We start from the raw sequence: 24,335 nt of genomic DNA, 5'->3' as shown, positions 1-24,335 counted from the left end.
GGGTCCCTCCTGGACTCACCTGGCAGGAGTCAACCTTGCCCTCCAGGAACCCCGCACAGATCATCCTGTCCGTGAGTGAGAAGTTGTAGAGGGCGCTGCATGCCTTCTGGTCTATGATGCCCACGGATGCCCGCTGCAGGAGGTCAGGCTTGGTGGCTGCCAGGACAAGGAGACCACCCCCGAGGGCCACTTACACGGGGACCACTGTTCAGTAGCCGGCTTCACTCTGACCACAACCCCAGAGGGAGGCGCCATCCCCGTCCTACAGGCCAAGGCCCGGAGGCCCACGGCCTTGCAGGGATGTAAAGTCACCCTAGAATCTCACCACTGTCCCTGAGCGGATTCCCTAGCACCTTGGGTGACCTGCAAGGGGGCTACTGTGAGGTCTCAAAGGGAAGCACAAGGGTCCCCAAACCTTTTCCATAAAGGGCCACAGAGTAAATATGTTCTGCTCTACAGGCCAGACAGCCTGTTGGGACCCCGCAGCTCTGCTTTTGTAGCAGGAAAGCCGCCCGGGGCTGTCAGTGAGTGAGTGGGCATGGCTGCGTGCCAATAAAACTTTATTTATAAAAAGCAGCCGCACTGGTCCCACGGGCCGGAGTTTGCAACCCCGAGTTAGTGGAGAGGTGAGTGGTCTGCGGGCGGTGGGACCAGAGCCCCGGGCGGGGTGGGGGGCGGAGGCTCACCGTTTCCCTCCTGCGTGTTGCCCCATCCAGAGATCACGCACTTGCGGCCCACGGGGAACTTCTGGATGGCCAGGGGCAGGCAGACAGGCTGCACGTACTTGTTGAAGACCAGGGGCCTGGCCAGCTCCAGCACGGCCACGTCGAAGTCCAGGATGCTGGGATTGTACTGGGGGTGCAGCACCGCCCGCCTGAGCCCCATCTTCACGGGGCTCCCGCCGACGCCCGAGAGGGACGCAGTGCCCAGGTGGGCCCGCACCAGCTCCACCTTTGTGCTGCCGGGAAGGGGCCGCTCAGACTCCCTGCCGCCCCCCGGGCACCGGGCAGAGCTGCGGGACCGAGGGCCCGGGGAGGGCACCACAAGACCGTGGGCAGGGCAGGGAGCCCCCCCGGGCCTCATTTCCTTCTGGGACAAGAAGGCATGAGAGACCCCCACGGCTTTGTGACAATCAGAGGTCAATGCCACCTGCCCTTGAGTGGAGGGGAGGAGCCTGCCCCCCAACTCGGCCCCTCTGTGTCCCTCACAGACCAGCTCGACAGGATCCTCCCAGAAGCCACTCCCCAGAGCCCCCTACTTCTTCACGCTGCCCCCCATCCGCCCCCTACCCCGCACCCCGCAGCTGGACGTGACCCTGGCCACGTGCTGGGTCCTAAGTGGTCTCTGCATGCACGGGGATTTGATGGTGGGGGGACCCGGTGATGACGGGGGAGCCGAGGGGGCCTTACTGGTTGAAGCAGTGGGCGGCAGACAGCAGCCAGCGGTCCCCCACCACGGTGGCTCCACAGAAGTGCCGGGAACCCTCCTTCAGGCTGACCTGCCAGGGCACCTCCCCGGAGGCGGCCCCGAGCCCGCCCACGATCCGGGTGGGCTTCTCCAGCGCCGGCCTGGCCCCGCACTCTGCGGGGACGAGACAGGAGGGCCCGCGCATCTCAGCCCGCTCGGCGGGCGGCGGGACCACCCTGGTTCCAGAGGGGCCTCGGGACACAGGGCACAGCCTCCGGGCTCTGGCTGGGCCGGGGCACAACCATCCCGTCACACACATGAAGAAATCGAGGCTTAAAGGAGCCCTAAGGTCTCAAATACAAGTACGCGGCCCAGCTGGGGGGATATGGGCGAAAAAGAAGATAAAATCACAGCAGCCCTGTTCCCACCAGTGAAAATCACAGCAGCCCTGTCCCCACCAGTGTCAGCACGGCAGACACAGGCCACAGCCCGGGCGGCTCTGGACAAAGGCAGAGTCGGGCTGTTACGGGCTTGGGGGCAGGGTGGGTGCAGGCGACTTTAAATGAGGCACAGTTAAACAACTACACTCCAATAAAAAATTAAAAAGAAATAATAATAAAATAGGGAAAAAATGAAAAGAAGTTAATTTGATACTCATTTCCATAGGCAAAAACAATATAATATCACAATTTTTTCATTTTTGTTACATATAACTTTTTCTATATTATGTGTTGTGCGATGTTTATTCGATTGTATGCACGTGTGTGTACCCCTGTGTACGTGTGTCTTTAGCAATATATCTTTGGCCAGGTACACAGTACTTTGGAAAACTGGTATGTACTCAACATAAATCATGTATTCTTTCTAATGGGAGTGTACTTTACTATTCTTTCCTACTCTTTATTTTTCAATATTTAATAAAGATGGGAAGCACATCTTAATTGACTTTGTATACCACTGTCTGTCAGAATTTCACGTTATTAATTACAATATAAGTCTTGAATTGTTAAATGATTGAGTAGGAGCAACCAAGAATAAAAGAGATTTTTGTGTTAAAAAACAAAAAAAGAGGCAGAGTTTCGACTGGCTTTGAGCCTCGCAGGTCTGTGGGACCACAAAGGCGGATCAGTGTCAGATCCGGGCAGTGACTGGACCTGGGTCCTCGGAAACCACAAAGTCGAGACAGGTGAAGTGTGCTTCGTGCGGGTGCTCGTGTCTGCGGTGACCCCAGGTCAGTCGCTCTCCCACCCTGGCCCCATCGTCACGGTCACTGGCCTCTTGCTGACCCTTCGGGATATTCTGAGTACACCCTCCTCCAGGCCGGCAGTAGGTGTCATCAGGCAGTAAATGTGAAAATAGCCTTTGCCTGGGCATTTGACAGACATCACTAATCAATCACCTATCTCTTCCCCACAGACAGCTTCGGAAAGCCAGTACCAATCCACCCAACCCCGCACGGAGCGGACACCCACTTCTGCTGTCTCCCCAGAAAGTACCTTGTGGCTTAGATGCAGTGGCTGCGTCGAGAGGCACGGCGCCGGGGGCCAGCGTGGGCCTGGTGGGTGTGTTGACCGCCGGGCTCTGTGGGCTGGTGGGCCAGGCGGTGCTGGGGATGGCCGGGGCAGGAGCCGCCGTGGGGGCCAGAGGCTTGCTTGCAGCGGCAATGGCCTCCAGGATCCAGTCACGCAGCCTGGTCACTCGGGCGTACACCCCCGGACGCCGGGCTTCTGCACAGCCGATTCCCCAGCTCACGATGCCGGCCAGGAAGAACCTTCCGGAGGGCTCCTCGCAGACCAGGGGGCCCCCCGAGTCGCCCTGGGAGACAAAGGCACACCCTCAGGAGGGGTCGGGGCTCCGTGGCTGCAGCCGGTCCCAACCCCAGAGCCACAGGGTCAGAGAAGGAGCCCTGGTTGGGGGCCTTCTCCCCACAGCCTCACGGAGCACATGTGGGCTGATACCTCACATCTCGGAACCTCAGACTCCTCTTCTAAAAAAAATAAAATAGGACAGTTGGGCTATGAGATCTCTAAGACCTCTTTCAGTTCTACCACTGGCAGTTAAAAACCCAACCCAAATAAACAGTATCCCCTCCTCTCCTTAGCCCAGCAGACCCTGGGTAATGTCACCAGTGGCTTAGGAACCTCCAGTCATGCGGCGTGCTCCTGCAGGGCCGCATCTGCCCTCACTCATCCTGTCTTGCTATCCTTTGCCTTCTCCTCACACCCAGCTCACCGCGACTCTTTCATCCTTAAACACAAGCGCTCTCTCACTATTTCCCGCTGTTTTCTCCAGCTTCTGGCTCTGATGTGGCACCCTGAGCGCATGTAGCAGCCGCTCCCCACCCACCAGGCCTTAGAAAGGAGAGCAAAGATATAAATTAAAAGAAAAAGGATATCCACAGCCATGTGACAAACCAAGCAGAGGAAATGTAGGTGGTGGACCAGCAACAGAAGGCTCCCCCTTGCGGGGAGAGGGGAACCTCGGGCGGAAACCTGGGGGCCTTTCCCAGCCACTTCAGGGGCTGGCAAGGCGTCGTCAGGGGCCTCTGGCTTCTTTCCCAGGCACCGGGCTCACCTGGCAGGAATCCACCTTCCCATCCAGGTAGCCGGCACACAGCATCCTGTCAGTGAGCGAGTGGCCATACAGGCTGGCGCACAGGGCCTGGTCCAGCAGCTCCACGGTGGCTTTCTGCAGCATCTCCGGCTTGACCACTGCCCAGCATGGGGAGAGACAAGCAGGGTGAGCACTCCAGGACCCTGGCAGCCACCCCGAGCCAGGAGGCTGAGCTGCTGTTTCCCCAGCTGCGGTGGAGCTGCTGCAGCCCCAGATCAGAAATGAGCCAGGTCCACCAATGCCCACTGACCACCCTCTCGGCCTGGACAGCTAAGTGGCAAGACTAGGCTCCTCCCCTCCCCTCCCCAAACCTGCCCACCCTGAGCTCCCCCTTACCTGCTGGAATCTTTTCTTAGTCCAGCCGTAGCCCCATCTTGGCTAAACATTAAATCAGATTACGTAACCTTTTCCTCAAATGCTCCAGGGTGTCCCCCCCAACACACCCGCCCAGCTCAATCCAAATACCCAAGCTTGGACCACCTACCCTGGCACCCCAGGCCCTTTGCACATGCCGTTCTGGCTGCCTAGAATGCTTGTCCCTGCAGAATCTGTCCGCCTTCCTCCTCTCATCTCCTATTTTAAATTGCAGCCCCCCCCAACCCCGGCCTTATTTTTCTCCATTCTGTACATCACCATTTGCCACTTATCTTGTTCATTATCTACTGCCCCCTGGAATTGTTCTGTCTGGGTATGGTAGCCACTGCCCACATGAGGCTATTTAAATGCAGATGGAAATTCATTACAATGAAGTGAAATGTAAAACTCAGTTTCTTGGTAGCGCTAGCCCGTGTCACAGGGCTGCTGGCCCCCGTTGTGGATGGCACAGATGTGGCTCGTGTCCACCACTGAGGGAAGTTTTATTGGGAGGTGCTGGTCTGGACTGGGGGCTCCATGTGAACAGGGGTTTCTGTCTGATTTGCTTCCTGCCCAGTCCCTGGAGTAGGAAGCCTGGTCTTAGCTGAAGTGTCACCATCTCAGGCCCTTTCCTAAAGCTGTCCCCGCCCCCAACTCATTTTTCCTACTGGTTTCCTTCCCAGCATTTATCACCATCAGGTTACAGTCGATATGAGGCAGTTCTGTTCTATAAAATGACCCAAACACTGAATCAGTGAACACTGCCCCACTGCTCCGGGGGTTACACGGGGTCAGGTTCCTGAGAGCCTCCGGTCACAGCCGATCCGTAATTACATAACCTCATGATGGTACGTGTGTTTCTGCTTAAAGACACTTCACTTAACATACACTGTTGATTTGTTACCACTGAGCTCACAGCCCACAGCGCTGTAACTCTTGCCTGAACGAAGCTCATCTAACCCACGTACTTTCTGCCCATTAGGCACATCCCAGCCCTCCTGCACTTAGGACGCTAGCCAGCACTTCAGCTCTACGCTTGGGGCCTGTTTAGATTTTGTGAAACCTGCCACAAAAAGCACAAAAATGCAGAAAAAAAAAGTGGCAGTAAATAGACCACAAAAAGGACACTGGTTTCCAGTCTGAGCTGAACCAAGAGGCAGGGTATTGCCCAGCTCCACCTCAGCTGGGAACGACTCAAATTGCACAACAGGGAACAATCACAGATTCCCCCACGAGCATCCACTTGGGGAGACAAATGAATTTTAGCGAGTAGGTGAATTCGCAAATACAGAATCCGCGGTTAATGAGGCCGGACTGTGTGTTGCTTGCTTGGCTGGGCTTTGCTGGCTGCCTGGAGAGGCTGCGGGCGGTATGGTGCTTACGGAAATCCTCCTTGAGGTAGCCCCAGCCCGAGATCAGACACTTCTTCCGGGGCGGGAAGACGTGCACGGCGGCTGGGAGGCACACGGGCTGCACATGCCTGCTGAAGGGCAGGGGGCCACCCAGCTCGAGCACCGCCACGTCGAAGTCGGCCGTGTCAGAGTTGTAGAAGGGGTGCGTGATGATCCGGGCCACTCGGGCCCGCACCGTGCTGGCCTCCGAGCCGCTGAGGTAGGTGCTGCCCGCGTAAGCCACCCACTCGGTGGGGTCTTGGAATCTGCAGGGCAGACAAACCCCCGCTCAGAGGCCCACTGAGGATGGGGCCGGAGGGTGAGGCACTCACCCAGCGGGCAAGTGTTAAGGAGGCGCCCCAAAACTCAGCCATCGAGACTAATAATGATATTTTCGGACTTCCCTGGTTTCGCAGTGGTTAAGAATCCGCCTGCCAATGCAGGGGACACGGGTTCGAGCCCTGGGCCGGGAAGATCCCACGTGCCGCGGAGCAACTAAGCCCGTGCACCACAACTACTGAAGCCTGCGCGCCTAGAGCACGTGCTCCGCAACAAGAGAAGCCACCGCGCTGAGAAGCCGCGCACCACAACGAAGAGTAGCCCCCGCTCGCCGCAACTAGAGAAAGCCTGAGCGCAGCAACAAAGACCCAATGCAGCAAATAAGAATAATATTTTCATGCAACATTGTCAAAAATCAGAATGATTGCCAAAAAAAAAAAAAAACCCAACAAAACTAGCACGAATTATCAGTATTTTAAACAAAGACAGAATCCAACATGGCTGGGATTAGGGTGAGGCGAGTGAGGCCTTGAATACGGACTGGCTACTAGATAACACTGCGTGGCTGTTTTTAATTTTCTGGGGTGTGATAGTGGTATGTGGGTGTGTGAGAGACTCTTTTGTCTATGTGCACAAATGCATGCGGGAGATTCGGAGGCCGTGTGTCCTGATGTTCTCTACTTAATTTCAAATGGTTTGGCGAAGATATATATGTATGAATGTGTGTGTGAATAATTACAGATGCAGATAAATGGAGAGAGTGGGAGAAAAAACGAATACAGTGAAATAGTAATAACTTTTGAAATCACATACTGGCATATGGGTGTTTGTCGTCCTATTTTTTCATCTTTTCTACTTAAATATATTCATAATAAAATATTAAGAGAAACGAAATTTAAAACGACAAAAAAGCAACTCTTCTTGCCCTGAATGTCACTGCTTATGTGACCTGTGTCCACCAGACCGTCATTTCCTGGGGCAGGTTTCCCTGGGATTCCCAGCAGGCTGTTCCATTAGTGACCCTGGGGCAATTCGTAGGTAATGGTTTCCCAGGGGAGCCCATGCTTCCTGTTGCCCTGTCCTGTCCCCGAGGACTCCTCAGATGGAAATAACCAAATAGCAATGCCTGGCACTGCCAGAGGCTTCCAGAACCTTCTTCCACCTTTGGTGAGCTCCATTCTGATTGGCCACTCTCATTGTTAAAGATTCTGACCATCCTCAACAACAAAAAACAACCCAGTTCAAAACTGGGCAGGGCTTCCCTGGTGGTGCGGTTGTTGAGAGTCCGCCTGCCGATGCAGGGGACACGGGTTTGTGCCCCGGTCCGGGAAGATCCCACATGCCGCAGAGCGGCTGGGCCCGTGAGCCATGGCTGCTGAGCCTACGCGTCCGGAGCCTGTGCTCTGCAACGGGAGAAACCACAGCGGTGAGAGGCCCGCGTACTGCAAAAAAAAAAAAAAAAAAAGCTGGGCAAAGGGACTTCCCTGGTGGCGCAGTGGTGAAGAATCCACCTGCCAATGAAGGGGACAGGGGTTCGAGCCCTGGTCCAGGAAGATCCCACATGCCGCGGAGCAACTAAGCCCGTGTGCCACAACTACTGAGCCTGTGTTCTAGAGCCTGCGAGCCACAACTACTGAAGCCCGTGCGCCACAACTACTGAAGCCTGCGTGCTCTAGGACCTGCGTGCCGCAACTACTGAGCCCGCGTGCTGCAACTACTGAAGGCCACACGCCTAGAACTTGTGCTCCGTAACAAGAGAAGCCACTGCAATGAGAAGCCTGTGCACTGCAACAAAGAGTAGCCCCCGCTCGCCACAACTAGAGAAAGCCTGCACACAGCAACGAAGACACAACACAGCCAAACAAACAAACAAAAAAACTGGGCATTGCTCCCAAGAAGATGGAGCAATGTCACACAAATGTCACACAAATGGCCAATAAGCACATGAAAAGACGCTCAACATCACTAATCATTAGGGACACGCAAATCAAAGCCACAGTGAGACATTACTGCACACCCATTAGGATGGCTATTAAAAACAAACAAAGTGACAAGTAATGGCCAGGATGTGGAGAGACTGGGAGATCGGCCAAGATGGCGGAGTAGAAAGACCCTGAGCTCACCTCCTCTCAGGAGCACACCCAAATCACAACTACCTGCAGAACCACCATCGATGAAAAAGACTGGAACCTACCAGAAAAGATCTTCTCCAACCGAAGACAGAGAGAAGGAACCGCAACAAAATGAGAAGGAAGGGCGGACTCACGATATGATCAAACCCCGTGGCCCCCGGTGGGGGACCCACGGACTGGAGGAGAATCACGTTGCAGAGGTTTTCCCACAGGAGTGAGAGTTCTGAGCCCCACGTCAGGCTCCCCAGCCTGGGGGTCCAGCACTAGGAAGAGGGTCCCCCAGAGCATTGGGCTTCGGAGGCCCACAGAGCTAGTCGCAGGAGCCCCACAGGACTGGGGGAAATAGAGGCTTCACTCCTAAAGGACACACAGAGAATCCCACGTGCACTGGGACCCGGGGCAGAAGCAGTCATCTGATAGAAGCCTGGACCAAACCTACCTGCTGCTCTCGGAGGGTCTCCTGGGGAGGCAAGGCGCGGGCGGCCATGGGTCGCCCTGGGGACGTAATGTTGGCGGCCGCCATCTTGGTTCTTTAGTGCGGAGACCCGGGCCCACCCCCAATAGCCCACAGGCGCTAGTGCTGGGACGCCCCAGGCCAATCAACTAACTGGGCGGGGACACAGCCCCACCCATCAGCAGACAGGCTGCCTTAGAGCCCCCCTGAGCCCACAGCTGCCCCTAGACACAGCCCTGCCCACCAAAGGGCCAAGACCCAGCTCCGCCCACCAGTGGGCGGACACCACATGCAAGAAAACCATGATCCCGCATTGAAGGCCAGACCCTAGCCCTGCCCACCAGTAAGCCAAGGCCACCTCTGGGACGCTCCAGAACCCATACCCAACTGTAGCCGAAACCCGCCCCTTCCCCCCCCCTCCCCACCACCAATGCTCTGAAACGAGCTCTGGGATCCCTGGGCCCTGCAGGCGGACCCCAGGAACCAGCTCTGCCTGCCAGGAGTCGGGCACTAACCCCAGGCCCCCTAGGATCCCACTACCGGCCACCTCGTGACCAAGCCCCACTAAACCGCAGCCAGCAGCGTCCACATAAGACGTGGCCTGGCAGCCAACCAAGCCTAGCAGACCGCCCACACAGTCAGCCTGCGACGACAGAAGGACCCACGCAGCCCTCTTAGAGGGAACCCCTAGAGCATGGAGCTTGGGTGATGAGCGGGGAGTGCACTGCGGGGATGCATAGGACGTGTCCTCCAGAAGCCACTTCTCCAAGGTTGAGAAACAACGAACCTACCATACACATAAAAATACAAACGGCAACTCAGACAAAATGAGGTGACAGAGGAACACGTTCCAGACAAAGGAACAAGATAAACCCCCAGGAGAAGAACTAAGTGAGGTAGAGAGAGGCAACCTACCTGAGAGAGAGTTCAGGGTAGTGATCGCAAAGACGATCATAGAACTCAGGAGAGGAGCGGATGCACGGAGTAAGAAGTGAGACATTTTAAACAAAGAGAAAACATAAAGAACCACCAAACAGAGATGAAGAATGCGATAACTGAAATGAAACACACAGCAGAAGGAATCAAAAGGAGACTAAATGAGGCAGAAGAACAGATCGGTGAGCTGGAAGACAGAGCAGTGGAAATCACTGCCCCGCAAATAAAAAAGAAAAAAAGAATGAAAAGGAATGAGGACAGTTTAACAGACACTAGGACAACATCCATCATGCTACTATTCACATTATAGGGGTCCCAGAAGGAGAAGACAGAGAGAAAGGGCCTGAGAAAATATCTGAAGAGATAACAGCGGAAGACCTCCCTGACTTGGGAAAGGAAACAGCCAGCCAAGTCCAGGAAGCACAGAGGGTCCCATACGGGATAACCCCAAATAGTAACAAACCAAGACACATCATAATCAAAAAGACAAAAGTTAGAGAGAGAATATGAAAAGCAGCAAGGGAGCAGGAACAAATAACATACAAGGGAACTCCTGTAAGACTATCGGCTGACTTTTCAGCAGAAACTCTGCAGGCCAGAAGGGAGTGGCATGATGTATTTAAAGTGATGAAAGGGAAAAGCCTACAACCAAGAATACTCTACGCAGCAAGGCTCTCATTCAGATTTTTTTTTTTTTTTTTTTTTTCCGGTACGCGGGCCTCTCACTGTTGTGGCCTCTCCCGTTGCGGAGCACAGGCTCCGGACGCGCAGGCTCAGCGGCCATGGCTCACGGGCCCAGCCGCTCCACGGCACGTGGGATCTTCCCGGACCGGGGCACGAGCTCGCGTCCCCTGCATCGGCAGGCGGACTCTCAACCACTGCGCCACCAGGGAAGCCCTGTCTCATTCAGATTTGATGGAGAGATCAAAAGCTTTACAGACAAGCAAAAGCTAAAAGAACTCAGCACCACCAAACCAGCTTTACAATAAATGTCAAAGGAACTTCTCAAGGATGTGGAGAAATTGGAACCCTTGTGCACTGCTGGTGGGAATGGAAAATGGGGCAGCTGCTGTGGAAAACGGGATGGTGTTTCCTCAAAAGGGTAAACACAGAATCACCATGTGACCCAGCAATTCCACCTCTGAGTTTATACCCAAAGCAATTGAAAGTAGTGACTCAGACACCTGCACACCCATGTTCACAGCAGCATTATTCACAATAGCCAAAAGGTGGACACAACCCAAGTGTCCGTCAACGGATGAAAGAATAAACACATGTCCATCCAGACACTGGAATAGTATCTGGCCATGAAAGGGAAAGAAGCAGTGACACACAATACAACGTGGATGAACCTTGAAAACAGGTTAAGTGAAATGTCAGTCACAAAAGGACAAGTACTGTCTGATTCGACTCACAGGAGGTCCCTGGGGGAGTCAGATCCACAGAGACAGGAAGTAGACGGTGGGGCCAGGGGCTGGGGGAGGGGCTGGGGAGTCGGTTTACAAGGGATAGAGTTTCAGTTTGGGAGGATGAGAAAGTTCTGGAGATGATGTTGGGGATGGTTGCCCAACAATGGGAATGTACTTCATACCAGTGAGCTGTGCACTTAAAAATGGTAAATTTATGTTATATATATTTTGCCACAATTTTAAAAAATTAATGCATTCAGATTTAACAAAAAGAAAAGAGAGGGAGGGACTTCCCTGGTGGTCCAGTGGTTAAGAATCTGCCTTCCAATGCAGGGGACATGGGTTCAATCCCTGGTCAGGGAACTAAGATCCCACATGCCACGGGGCAACTAAACCCACGCGCCACATCTAGACAGCCTGCACGCCGCAACGAAGAGCCCGCGCTCCGCAACAAAAGTTCCCACGTGCCGCAACTAAGACCCGACACAGCCAAATAAATAAATAAATAAATAAATAAATAAATATCTTTTAAAAAGAAGAGGGAAGGAAGGAAGGAGGGAGGGAGGGAGGGAGGAAGGGAGGAAGGGAGGGAGGGAGGGAGGGAGGAAAGAAGGAAAGAAGGAAGGAAGGAAGGAAGGAAGGAAGGAAGGAAGGAAGGAAATAAGTTCCAAGGGGCTCTGAAGACACCCAGGAAAGGTGGCATTCCCAGAGTGGAAGGTAGGTGGGATACAGGGGTGGGGTGGGCTCTGAGCCCTCAGGGACGTGCACTCACTCATTGAAGCAGTGGGCAGCAGACACGAGCCACCTGGCGCCAATGACGGCGGCCCCACAGAAGTGTTCGTTGTTTTCTCGGAGGCTGACTTGCCAAGGGAACTCCCCCGGGGATGCCTCCACACCGCCCACAATCCTGCCGGCTGTCCTCCAGCCAGGCTGCAATCCACAGTCTGCAAGACAGAGATCACTATCCAGGACCCCCAAGAAGGCAGGAGTGTGGCCACGTTCCTGGCACGTCTGTCTGCAGTCTGTTGTCCCCATGGCCACCGCATTCAAAGAATGCCAAAGATGCCAGCAAACCACCAGAAGCTGGGAGACCACATGGAACAGATCCTCCCTCACGGCCTCAGAAGGAACCGACCCTGCGGACACCTTGATCTCGGACTTCTAGCCTCCAGAGCTGGGAGAGAATACATTTCTGTTGTTTAATCCACTCAGCCTGAGGTCCTGTGATTCAGCACCTCTAGGACAATCATACCCTAAAGTTAGCTATATGGATGCTACGTACCTATGTGACCAACCCCCAACACAAACCCTGGACACCAAGCCTTGGGTGAGCTCCCCTGGTTGGAAGTACTTTGAGTGTGTTATCACATATGGTGCTGGGAGAATGAGTTAAGCGCTGTCCACATGACTCCACCGGGAGAGGATAACTGGAAGCTTGCTTGAGCTTGGTCTCTCCTGGACTTTGCACCTTTTGCTTTGCTGATTTTCATCTGTATCCTTTCACTGTAATAAGCCATAACTACGCATATAACAGCTTTACTGAGTTCTGTGACTCCTTCTCGTGAATCACTGAATCTGAAGGAGTCTTGGGGACCCCCCGACCACACCTGTCAATTTCAATCAACCTCTATATCATCCTCCGCAGCCAGGTACCAGACGCTATGAATGTCTCCCTCACCGTGTATTTTGCAAGTTTCAAAATCTTTATATGTCCATCTTTTCATAGGATGCCGTGTCTCTCTGTTTAGTCTGCTTTTATGTCCTTCAGCAATGGTTTGTAATTCTAGATAATTATTATTATATAGAGGACACAAGTTTATTTTATTTTGTGTTGCTATTAATCAAGACTATGATCTTTTCCATTATATCTTCTAACCTGTTATTAATTGTATAAAGCAAAACAAGAGCTTCCTTTATGTGTATTTATCTTATCTTCCCCTTATTGTTGAACTGTCTTATTTTTCTGATATCCTTTCAGTTAATTTATTGATTCATTTAGAGAATCAGATTCAAATTATGATAGTTTTCCTTCTTCCTTTCCAACATTTAAACCACTGTTCTCACCTTACTGCATGGACTAGCATTGCTAGAAAAACGTTGACTACTCTTACAGCATTTCAATTGTAATTTTCCCTTGCTCAAATCCTTTTGGTGACTCCCCACTACCTATAGGACAGACCCCTAGTTCCTGGCATTCAAGGCTTCCCACGGTTTGACCTGATTTTTTTCTCCTTCTCACCCGAGGCTCTCCACTCCACACACCTCAAGGTCTCCCTTCTCTGCTTGCCGCTCAGGTTTCCTGTCATAGCACAGGTGCCCACTCCCTTTCTCTGCCCCACTCCAGTGAATGCCGGGACCACGTGTCTGTGTGTGATGGGCACAGTGGGCCAGAGAGCCAGCACTTGAACCTGGAAAGAGGACATAGCCCAGAAAACAGGCCAGACAGGCAGACTGACCACAGTGGGCCTCATCGGAGCCATCAGAGCAGTCCGCCGTGTCATCACACTCCGGGTTCACCTTTGTCACACACTGGCTGTTCCCGCAGGAAAAGGCATTCCCTGGACAGTGACCTGAGGGCAGACAAGAACCGCGTTCCTGACCTCACTCCATCTCTCCCGCCTGCTCTCCACGCGGAAACTCTAGAGCGTGGAAGGCATCTCTTCTCTGCTTCCTTTTCTCTGAATGTTTCTGAAATAATTTTCTCAGAATTAGTACAGAGATGTAACACATGAGAATGCTAGTCAGCACCGGGGCCAGGGCTATGGAACCTAAGCGTATGTGTGCCATGTATGTACTTTTACGTTTCTATCAGCCACGTTTTATTTATTTATTAATTTATTTTAATTAATTTATTTTTTGGCTGCGTTAGGTCTTCCTTGCTGCGTGCGGGCTTTCTCTAGTTGCGGCGAGAGGGCGCTAATCTTTGTTGTGGTGTGTGTGCTTCTCATTGTGGTGGCTTCTCTTGTTGCGGAGCACGGGCTCTAGGCACGTGGGCTTCAGTAGTTGCGGCACGCGGGCTCAGTAGTTGTGGCTCATGGGCTCTAGAGCGCAGGCTCAGTAGTTGTGGCACACGGGCTTAGTTGCTCCGCGGCATGTGGGATCTTCCCGGACCAGGGATCGAACCTGTGTCCCCTACATTGGCAGGCGGATTCTTCACCACTGCACCACTGGGGAAGTCCCACCATGTTTTTAAAAAGTAAGAAATAGGGGGACTTTCCTGGTGGCTCAGTGGATAAGACTCTGAGCTCCTAGTGCAGGGGACCCGCGTTAAATCCCTGGTCAGGGAACTAGGTCCCACATGCATGCCACAACTAAGAGTTCACAAGCCACAACTAAGGAGCCAGTGAGCCGCAATTAGGGAGCTCACGTGCCGCAACTAAGGAGCCGGCAAGCCACAACTAATGAGCCTGCCTGCTGCAACTAGGACCTGGTGCAACGAAACAAATAAAGAATTTTTTTTTTAAAGTAAGAAATAGGTGAAATTAATTTTTAAAATTGTAATAAAGTACACATAACATAAAATTTGCCACTGAAGTGTAGGTTCACATTTGGGCCCATTATCTGTGGGGGCTGTCCTGGGCACTGTGGGATGTTGAGAAGCACCCCGGCCCCACTCACTGAATGCCAAGAGCAGCCCCCATTGTGACAACCACAGATGTCCCCAGACATCACCCTGTGTCCCCTGGGGGGGCAGGATCACCCCTAGTTGGGAACCATTGATGTAAAGCTAAATAAATGTATCTGTAGATGTGTCATGAGCCGTCTGGGAGGAAAGTCACCAAAATAGTAAAAGCAATGAGATTCCAGGTGATATCTACTCTTTTTTCTTTTTTTTCCCCCAAATTGTTTTTTGTCTTTTCTTTTAATAACAACTTTCCATCACTTAAAAACAAAACAAAAACAATAATGCCTCCTCTTAATCATGCTTGGCTCTGAATAATTCAAAGTGCCTCACTTTTAAATTGTCTGCTCACACAGATATACATTCTTTTTCCTATTCTTTTCCATTATGGTTTATCACAGGATATTGAATATAATTCCCTGTGCTATACAGTAGGACCTTGTTGTTTATCCATCCTATATGTAATAATTTGCATCTGCTAATCCCAGACTCCCAATCCTTCCCTCCCCCACCCCCCTCCCCCTTGGCAACCACAAGTCTATTCTCTACGTCTGTGAATCTGTTTATGTTTTGTAGATAGGTTCTTTTGTGTCATATTTTAGATTTCACATATAAGTGATACTTGTCTTTCTCTGACTCACTTCATTTAGTATAATAATCTCTAGGTCCATCCATGTTGCTTTCAATGGCATTATTTCATCCTTTTTTATGGCTGAGTAGTATACCATTGTACACATATATACCACATCTTCTTTATCCATTCAACAAAACATACCTGATTTTAAGTCTCTTTCTGTCAGCAGCTCTTTCTGGCTTCCTGCGGCAAAACGGAGAAGAGATATAAGCTCATTTAGCAAGCACTGAGGTTCTCTGACAACATCGTATTGCAAAGCAGTGGTCTGCGCTGTCCACCTGGGATCCACTTAAATTCTGACTTAAATCAGCAAAGATGAAATCAGATGAAATATTCCATTCCTCACGATAAGAGCTCAACAGCCGCGTGGGGCAGGTGGCTGCCAGAGTGGATGGCACCGACCCAAAACACTTCCATCCCCTCAGAAAGCTCTCTTAGTGCTGGCGAGGTTACTGAGACTCACTGAGTGTGTCGGGAGTGGTGGAGAGGGGACTGTAAATGTCCTGCAGGGCAAGGTCAAGGCAACAATTTTAAAATCTGAGCAGTCTGACCTCATGCCTGGTTCTCAAATCACAACGCACAGCAATCTTAGAATTTTAGAGCATAACATTTACCCTTATTTCTATACCAGGGGCCAGGAGCCAAATCCGGCCCACCACTTGTTTTTGTAAATAAAGTTTTATTGATACACAGTGGTGTCCGTTTGTTTATATAGTGTCTTTGCTGCTTTTGTGCTATAATAGCTGAGTTGAGCCATCTGGACAGAGACCCAATGGGTGGCAAAGATGAAAATATTTATAGGTTGCCGCCCCCTGGTCTAGACCATAGAGGGTAAAGCAATGGGTATATGTTTCCTTGTCACCACGGGGGCGATTATGGAAAACCTCGAGTTTAATGCGACTTTCACTTGGCTCCCCTTCCCCAGCATGTCCCTCCAGCCCCTCCCAACATCGCCCTGTCTCTGGGGCCACTCGCCTGTGAGCTGGGCGGACACGATGGTGCCATAGGGGGCCAGGGGGATGCCGCGGCCCTGCAGCCTCTCTCGGAGTCCCCGCTGCAGCAGCTCCTCCTCCAGGCCCAGGCTCGGTGTCCACAGGGCCGGCTGCATAAAGTGCAGCCGAAAACGCACCAGGATGCTGGCGTTGCCCGCCCTGCGGGGAGGACACTGGCCCTTGAGAGGGAGGGCGCCTCTTGGCTGGAATCTTCTGCAGTCTCTCAGGCAACCGCCAAGCTTCCTCCACCTCCAAGGAGGCCCCAACTCACCAGTAACTGAGCACTGTGCAGCCCACACAGCTGGCCTCCAACTCTGTCTCCCGAAAGCTGCTGACAAACTACAACAGAAACAACCGTGGCAAATGTGAGACTCTGCGGAGACTCCTGGGGGGGACAGCTGGGAAGGGGGTGGAAAAGCATCTCCTCTTCAACTCCATGTGTGCGGCCAACTCACAGAACTAAGAGACAGGACAGGCATCTCGAAGTCGTGCCTATGAAAATATAGCTCCGCCAACAGATGATGGAGAAACCCCACGTGGTCCCTCCACACACGAGAGCATCACTCAGCCATGAAAAGAGGTGAAGCCCTGACACTCCTACAACGTGGACGGACCCTGTGAACATGATGCTCAGTGAGAGAAGCCAGACACAGAATGACACACAGAGTGTGATTCCATGGATGGGAAACGTCCAGAACAGGCAGATCCGTAGACACGGAGCGTGGGTTCCTGGTTGTCAGGGGCTGCGGGAGAGGGGGAGGGGGTGACTGCTGATGAGGGTGGGGTTTCCTTTTTGGGTGATGGAAGGTTCTGGAATTAGAGGTGATGGTTGCACAGCTTTGTGAATGTACTAAATGCCACCGAATCAGTCACTTTAAAAGTGGATAATTTTAGGGAATTCCCTGGTGGTCCAGTGGTTAGGACTCGGCGCTTTCACTGCCGGGGGCCCGGGTTCAATCCCAGGTTGAGAAACTAAGATCCCACAAGCTACACAGCGTGGCCAAAAGAAAAAAATAATAATAAAGAAAAGGACAATTTTATGTTTTATGTGAATTTTACATTAAAAAAACCTCTGTGGCTGAGCCCACTTTGTGCAAGCAGATGCTATCAGGAAGGTCCTCGTCCTTCATGTGCTGTTAGGGTGACCACTGTCCGCGTCTCCTAGGATTGTCTCGGTTTGGGCACCGAAGGGCCCACATCTCTCCCCTCGGCAGCTCACGTCACCCACACGTAGGGTGACCATGTAACCCCGTTCATCTGCTCTCCCAATGTAGTCACTGACAGCGTCCCTGTCCCCTGGCAGAATGTCCTGCTTAGGTGCTAAATCCCATGGTCACCATCCTCGCTCCCTAAACACACGTGATGCACAGTCACGCCCGTTCATCCGCTCATCTAAAACACCCTCAATCCAATTTGCTTCTCTGAACCGCACCCTCTGAGTCCACATCCCCATAGCCCACACCCAGACCTGCACTGTCCTGTAGAACATTCCACAAATTTCCAAAATGTTCTGCACCTGCCTCACCCCATATGGCAGCCGCCGGCCGTATGTAGAAACTGAGCATTTGAAATGTGGCTGGTGCCACAAAGGAACTGATTTTCACATTTTGTTCAATTTTAATGAATTCACGCTTCAATTTCAAAACGGATACTTGATTCAGTCACTGGAAAATTCTTAAGTATATCTGGAGCATCTTGGGTCTGTAAACGTTACAAATTCTAAGTAGGGATGGAGTTTTCCCAGTGGAAGCTCAGTATCCACCCTGAGATGTGAGTGTAAAGGACACACCAGGTTTGGGGGACTTCCCTGGTGACGCAGTGGTTAAGAATCCACCTGCCAATGCAGGGGACACGGGTTCAACAGCTACTGAAGCCCGCGCGCCTAGAGCCGGTGCTCTGAAACGAGAAGCCACCGCAATGAGAAGCCCACACACTGCAACTAGAGAAAGCCCGCTTGCAGCAACAAAGATACAACGCAGCCAAAAAATAAATAAACTTAAAAAAAAAAGACACACCAGGGTTGGAAGCCTCAATACAAAGGAAAGAATGTAAAATATCTCATTAATACCTGCTTTATAAAGGTTGATGACATGTTGAAATGATAACATTTTGGATATTCTGGGTTAAATAAAATGTATTATTAAAAATAATCTTACCTGATTCTTTTTACTTTTTTTTTTTTAAAAAGTGGCTACCAGAAAATGTTAAATTACACATGGGGCTTCTGTTACATTTCTACTGGACCTTGCTGCTTTAAGATACGGGATTGAGATTAGCAATACGGCCCATGTGCTGAATTAGAATCACTGGCTGTTTTTGCAAAGATCACGGACAAGAATGGTTTTTACATTTTTAAATGTAAAAAAAAACAAAAGAAAAATATTTCACGGTGCATGAAAATGGTATGAAATGCAAATTTCAGTGTCCATAAATAAAGGTTTATTGGCACACGGCCACACCCACTCATCCACGTCATCTATGGCGGCTTTCAGGCTACAACACAAGGCCCAGCAGTCAAGACAGACTCTCTGGCCCCCAAAAGCCAAAAATATGGACCATCTGGCCCTATTACGGGGAAAGTTTGCTGACTCCTGGTCTAGACGATGGTGACTCCTAACTGTCCCCCTGCTTCTCTCACATCTTATCACACATTTAAAGTGAATCCTTACCTAGTCACCTTTCTCTTTCCCTTAGGATAAAATTTTAAACTATGTTTTAAAAGTCACCTACCATAAAAACTCACCTTCTACAAGTGTACAATTAGATGGGTTTTAGTATATTCACAGAGTTGTACAACCTCATCACAATTTTAAAACATTCTCATGACCCCAAAAGAAGCCCCATTCCCATCAGCAGTCACCCCCATCCTCTCCCCAGCCCCTGACAACGAGGAACCCACTGTCTGTGTCTGGCTCTGCCTGTTCTGGACGTTTCCCATCAGTGGAGTCACACCCTGTGTGTCCTTCTGTGTCTGGCTTCTCTCACTGAGCATCATGTTCTCAAGGTCCGTCCACGTTGTAGCGAGTGTCAGGACTTCACCCCTTCTCATGACTGAGTGATGCTCCCACGTGTGGAGGGACCACAGTTGTTTATCCATCGTCTGTCGATGGACATGTGGGCTGCTTTCACTTTGGGGCCGTTATGAATCACGCTGCCATGAACATTCGTGTACAAGTTTCTGTGTGGACTCACGGTTTTGTTTTTCTGGGGCAGACACCCAGGAGCAGAATTGCTGGGTCAGATAGTAACTCCATTTTTAACGTTTGGAGAAACTGCCAGACGGTTTTCCACAGTGGCTGCCCCTTTTCATATTCCCACCAGCCGTGTAGGAGGGTTCTGATTTCTCTACCGAAATGCAGTTTACAACCTTTCAACGTGGCCTATGGATCCTGCAGCAGTCAGTTCCCATCGAATGCTACCCTCCCCTGCATTCTGGAATGCATCAGCCCCTGCCCTCTTCACCCCATGGGGCCCCCTCCCTACCTCAGAGGCTGCCTGGGCCTCCCATTGCTCTGCTGCCTCAGTCAGAGCCCCTGGCCTCCCACGTGGCCCCCCCCTGGCTCCCAGAACCCTCACCAGCGTTTCCAGAGTGGGCGTCAGCGTGCGGTAATAGTCTGAGGTCTCCTGCTGCAAGCTGGGGGCAAACCGGATCCCTCGCAGCTCGGCTGTGTGCTCCACGTTGACACCCTGTGTAGAGAGGGAGGCTGCGGACAAGACCAGGGCCCCGTGAGAGCGCCCACCTGCAGGGGCAGGGCTCAGTCAAGCCGGCCTCTGAGGCCCCCCATCACCCTGGGGTGGTCACCCCCAAAAAACGGGGGGTGGGCTGACTTCCCGGGGGTTGAGTGATTATTAACAGTGCTCCCTTATCAGCTCTCACCCATCACCCACCCAAAGGCCCCCAGGTACCCAAAGCCCCAGGCATCCCCAGGTTTCCCTAAGGGGAGGACTGGATCCTAGCCAAAAATGGCTGAAATGGCCTCAGAAGGAAGATCTTCCCTCCACTCTGGGACAATTCCCACCTCCTCCCTGGGAAGGGGCACCAAATACCCCAGGGGCACAGCCAGGGGTGCCAGGACCCTCGAACCCCGGCCCATGACACCACCCTCTGAATAATAGTTTCCAACGGTTGTCAAAAGTACACAACAGCAAAGAAGAACCGTCGTACAATGTTGTAAAGAATACAACCCTACGTGATACATGAAGACACGTGTTTCTAACTGTCGAAAATATGTGAGACTGGCAAAGGGGTCCAGTCAAAAATGATCATAATTACAAAATTAAAAGACTAGAAGTAGGGAGTTCCCTGTGGTCTAGTGTTTAGGACTCAGCGCTTTCCCTGCTGGGGCCTGGGTCCAATCCCGGGTCGGGGAACTAAGATCCCACAATCCATGTGGTATGGCCAGAAAAAAAGCAAAAAACTTGAAAAAATTTTTTTAAATTAAGAAATAGAAGCAGCAGCCACCTACACTGTGAAAGCTGGCTCCCAGCTCTATTTATTTGAATGAATATTCAACCAGCTCGATATTTAGATATTTGTTTATTCAATAGATAGAGAGTCTAAAGTAATTCTAAAATTGGTGTGTTTCCTCATGCAAGGAACTAAAAAGAAAGAAAACAAGAACCCTGCTGTGTAGACCCATGTGCTTATGTTCTGGGCCCCAAATAAGCCTCACACTTTCCCTCTGAAATAACCATGGGCTCCCAGGCAACTGGAGAAACAGCCCAGCAAGGGCCCGTGTAAAATTTTATACTTCCAAATAAAATTTTGAGCTGTCTGGGAAGGGGACAAATTTGAATTGTAATTTAAAAATTGTTTTTAAATTTTAAGTGTTTCTTAGAGCCTTCCTCAGTTTCAGAGGTCCTGCTGGAGATTCTATCTACCTGTTATCCCAAAATGTAGCTGTGCTTCTAGACTGGAGGTCTCTCCGTAGCGTGAGGACACATGGACACACGAACACACGGCCACCCCCCACCCACGAACAGAGCCCAATTTTCATGCATTTCACCCCACAGCCACTAGAGGGCCTCTGTCAGCCGTGCCAGCCTCTGACTTATTCCAGATATTCACAAATATATGTATTTAAATATATTATATATATCTTAAATATATATATATATATATATTTTTTTTTTTTTTTTTTTGCGGTACACGGGCCTCCCACTGTTGTGGCCTCTCCCGTTGCAGAGCACAGGCTCCGGATGCGCAGGCTCAGCGGCCATGGCTCACGGGCCTAGCCTCTCCGCAGCATGTGGGATCTTCCCGGACCGGGGCACGAACCCGTGTCCCCTGCATCGGCAGGCGGACTCTCAACCACTGCGCCACCAGGGAAGCCCCTTAAATATATTTTTAAAAATACATTTTAAATATATATATTTAAAAAATACACATCCCACATTGGATTACCAACTTATTATTTTGCCATATGACAGCATTTTCCCCCAAAACTGCCAGTTACCATGAGCATGTCAAGGACGAAAGGAGACCTTTACATTCCCACACAGAACTAGCAAGCTCATCTCAGCGGGAGCCCGGTCCAGAGCAGGGCTGCCCAGCAGAACTTCCCCTGATGACGGAAGGTTCTAGATCTGAGTATCCCCTGCAGGAGCCACGAACTACTCGTGAAATGTGGCTGGTGGGGACGGAGGAACTGGACTTTACCTGTTATTTAATTTAAGCTGACTCAGTCTATACAGCGCTGTGGCTCAGGGCTACCACGTCGAGGTGTGGGGCAGCCCTGGAATTCTATGCAGGCGGCAGGGCTCTGTGGACCCTTCCACTGACATAAAAAGACCTTCCTTTGTGTGTTTTTATAACTGCAGCCTCGCAGCGTTCACCACAGGTCATCATTTCGTATGTTTCATTGTAAATAATACGAATGTACGTACATTAGAAGCAAACGTGGGAAAGTCAACGACTGCTCACTTATACTTTGGGGGACTTTTCAAATTTGTCAAGGTTTTTCTTTTATTTTTTCTTTTTATTTATTTATTTTTTTTGCGGTACGCGGGCCTCTCACTGTTGTGGCCTCTCCTGCTGTGGAGCACAGGCTCCGGACGCGCAGGCTCAGTGGCCACGGCTCCCGGGCCCAGCCGCTCCGCGGCATGTGGGATCTTCCCGGACCGGGGCACGAACCCGTGTCCCCTGCATCGGCAGGTGGACTCTCAACCACTGCGCCACCAGGGAAGCCCAAGGTTTTTATTTTTATAAATTTATTTATTTATTATTTTTATTTTTGGTTGCGTTGGGTCTTCGTTGCTGTGCGCGGGCTTTCTCTAGTTGCGGCAAGCGGGGGCTACTTTTTTTTTTGCAGTGTGTGGGCTTCTCATTGCGGTGGCTTCTCTTGTTGCAGAGCAAGGGCTCTAGGCAGGTGGGCTTCAATAGTTGTGGCGCGTGGGCTCAGTAATTGCAGCGCACGGGCTTAGTTGCTCCGTGGCATGTGGGATCTTCCTGGGCCAGGGCTCGAACCCACGTCCCCTGCATTGACAGGCGGATTCTTAACCACTGTGCCATCAGGGAAGCCCCTCTCAAGGGTTTTTTAAAAGTTCATTTCCCTACTGGTCTCCATTTCACCCCGGTTGTGAATCTTCATTAAGCAACTAAGACCCAGCGCAACCAAATAAAAAATAAATAAATATTAAAAAAAACAAAATCAAACACATGGTATTAAAAAAAATAAAGAATCCCACTGGTGGGAAACCTGAAATTTGCAGGTATTGCCTCGACACCCAGGCACCCACCGCCTAGCCCAGGACTAAGCGCAGCCACACTCAGAACCCGGTCCCATCGCCTTGCTGTTGGGTGGCCTCTGTGTACTGCAATGCTCAGCCCTTTGCTCTGGGACACTTTTGAGCCACTCCCAGGCATCTTAGTGCAAGCTGCCCGCCGTGTGGACCCGTGCAAGTCTGTGGCCACTCACCCACAAGGACTCCCAGGGTGACCATGACGATGCTGGTGGCCACCATGGCCGAGAGGGCTGCCCGGCAGCATGCGGCGTCTGTAGGCTGGATGTCCTTGGTTGCCCTGGGCACCAGCTGTAAGTCACCGGCGGTGGGCTCCATGGCTCCCAGACGTGGGGACGGCAACCTGGAAGCCAGCAGAAAACAGAGAGAAAAAGGAGGTCAGAGCTGGGGGCGTTTCTCTTTCCCTAAGCAAGGGTCTTCCTTGTGCAGACGTGACAGCCATCAACAGCGCCCTAGGCGTCGGGGGCTCGACGCAAAACATAAAAACGGATTCAACATGATTGCTTGCTGGGTTGGCACATGCGGGATCCCCACGGGGCCCTTGCTGGGAAGAGCGTGTATGAGTTTCCGGCACTTGCTATAACAAATGACGACAAACCAGTGGCTTAAAGGAACACAGATTTATTATCTGACGGTTCTGGAGGTCAGAGTTCTAAGTAATAGAAGGCTGTGTTCCTTCTGGAAGCAGCCGTCTGCAAGCCAGGAAGGGAGCTCCCACCAGAAACCAACACCGCCGACACCTGGATCTTGGACCTCCAGCCTCCAAAAGTGGGAGAGAAGAAATGTCTGCTGTTTAAGCTGCTCCGTCTATGCTATTTGTTCCGGCAGCTTGAGGTGACTGAGACAATTGCACAGAGAGCCCACATAACTCACACCCAGCGTCCCTAATATAAAGTCTGGTACATGTGTCACAATTAATTAACCATTTTTTACTTTTTTTTGGCTGCACAGCATGCAGGATCTTAGTTCCCTGACCAGAGATCGAACCCGTGCCCCTCTGCAGTGGAAGTTGGAGTCTTAACCATTGGACTACCAGGGAAGTCCCTTAACGAACCAATATTGATACGCTATTACTAAGCAAAGTCCACAGTGTATTCAGATTTCCTCAGTTTCCCCCTAATTTCCTCTTCTGTCCCAGGACCCCATCCAGGATCCCATGTGACAGTCATCACATGTCCTTGTGACCTCTCTGGGCTATGATGGTTTCTCAGACTTTGTGATGCCCTGGGTAGTCTTGATATTTTGCGGAATGTCCCTCTTTGGGGGTCTGTCTCGTGTTTCTCTCATGGTGAGACTGGGGTGAAGTGGGGGTTGTCTGGTAGACCGCCACCCCTCCAGGCCCCACCATCCACCCCTCCGTCTCTGCTCATG

General features: G+C 51.5%; 1 protein-coding gene across 1 annotated transcript in view; it reads right to left on the bottom strand.

Annotated features, from left to right (window-relative positions):
• The window catches only part of TMPRSS9 (transmembrane serine protease 9), a 30,622-nt gene extending 7,340 nt beyond the window's left edge, over nt 1–23,282 (bottom strand). The window contains 13 exon segments of the mRNA XM_073801973.1: nt 20–156; nt 687–958; nt 1,410–1,581; nt 2,904–3,222; nt 3,982–4,118; nt 5,757–6,031; nt 11,748–11,919; nt 13,432–13,545; nt 15,373–15,410; nt 16,203–16,382; nt 16,495–16,562; nt 19,800–19,927; nt 23,141–23,282. Of these exon segments, the coding sequence (XP_073658074.1) occupies nt 20–156; nt 687–958; nt 1,410–1,581; nt 2,904–3,222; nt 3,982–4,118; nt 5,757–6,031; nt 11,748–11,919; nt 13,432–13,545; nt 15,373–15,410; nt 16,203–16,382; nt 16,495–16,562; nt 19,800–19,927; nt 23,141–23,282 (2,154 nt within the window).
• Nucleotides 23,283–24,335: the final 1,053 nt, after the last annotated feature.

Source organism: Tursiops truncatus, chromosome 3, assembly GCF_011762595.2.
Source record: "Tursiops truncatus isolate mTurTru1 chromosome 3, mTurTru1.mat.Y, whole genome shotgun sequence".
Taxonomy (NCBI): Eukaryota; Metazoa; Chordata; class Mammalia; order Artiodactyla; family Delphinidae; genus Tursiops; species Tursiops truncatus.
The sequence above is the reverse complement of the archived record's forward strand: the minus strand, read 5'-3'. Positions and strand labels throughout refer to the sequence as shown.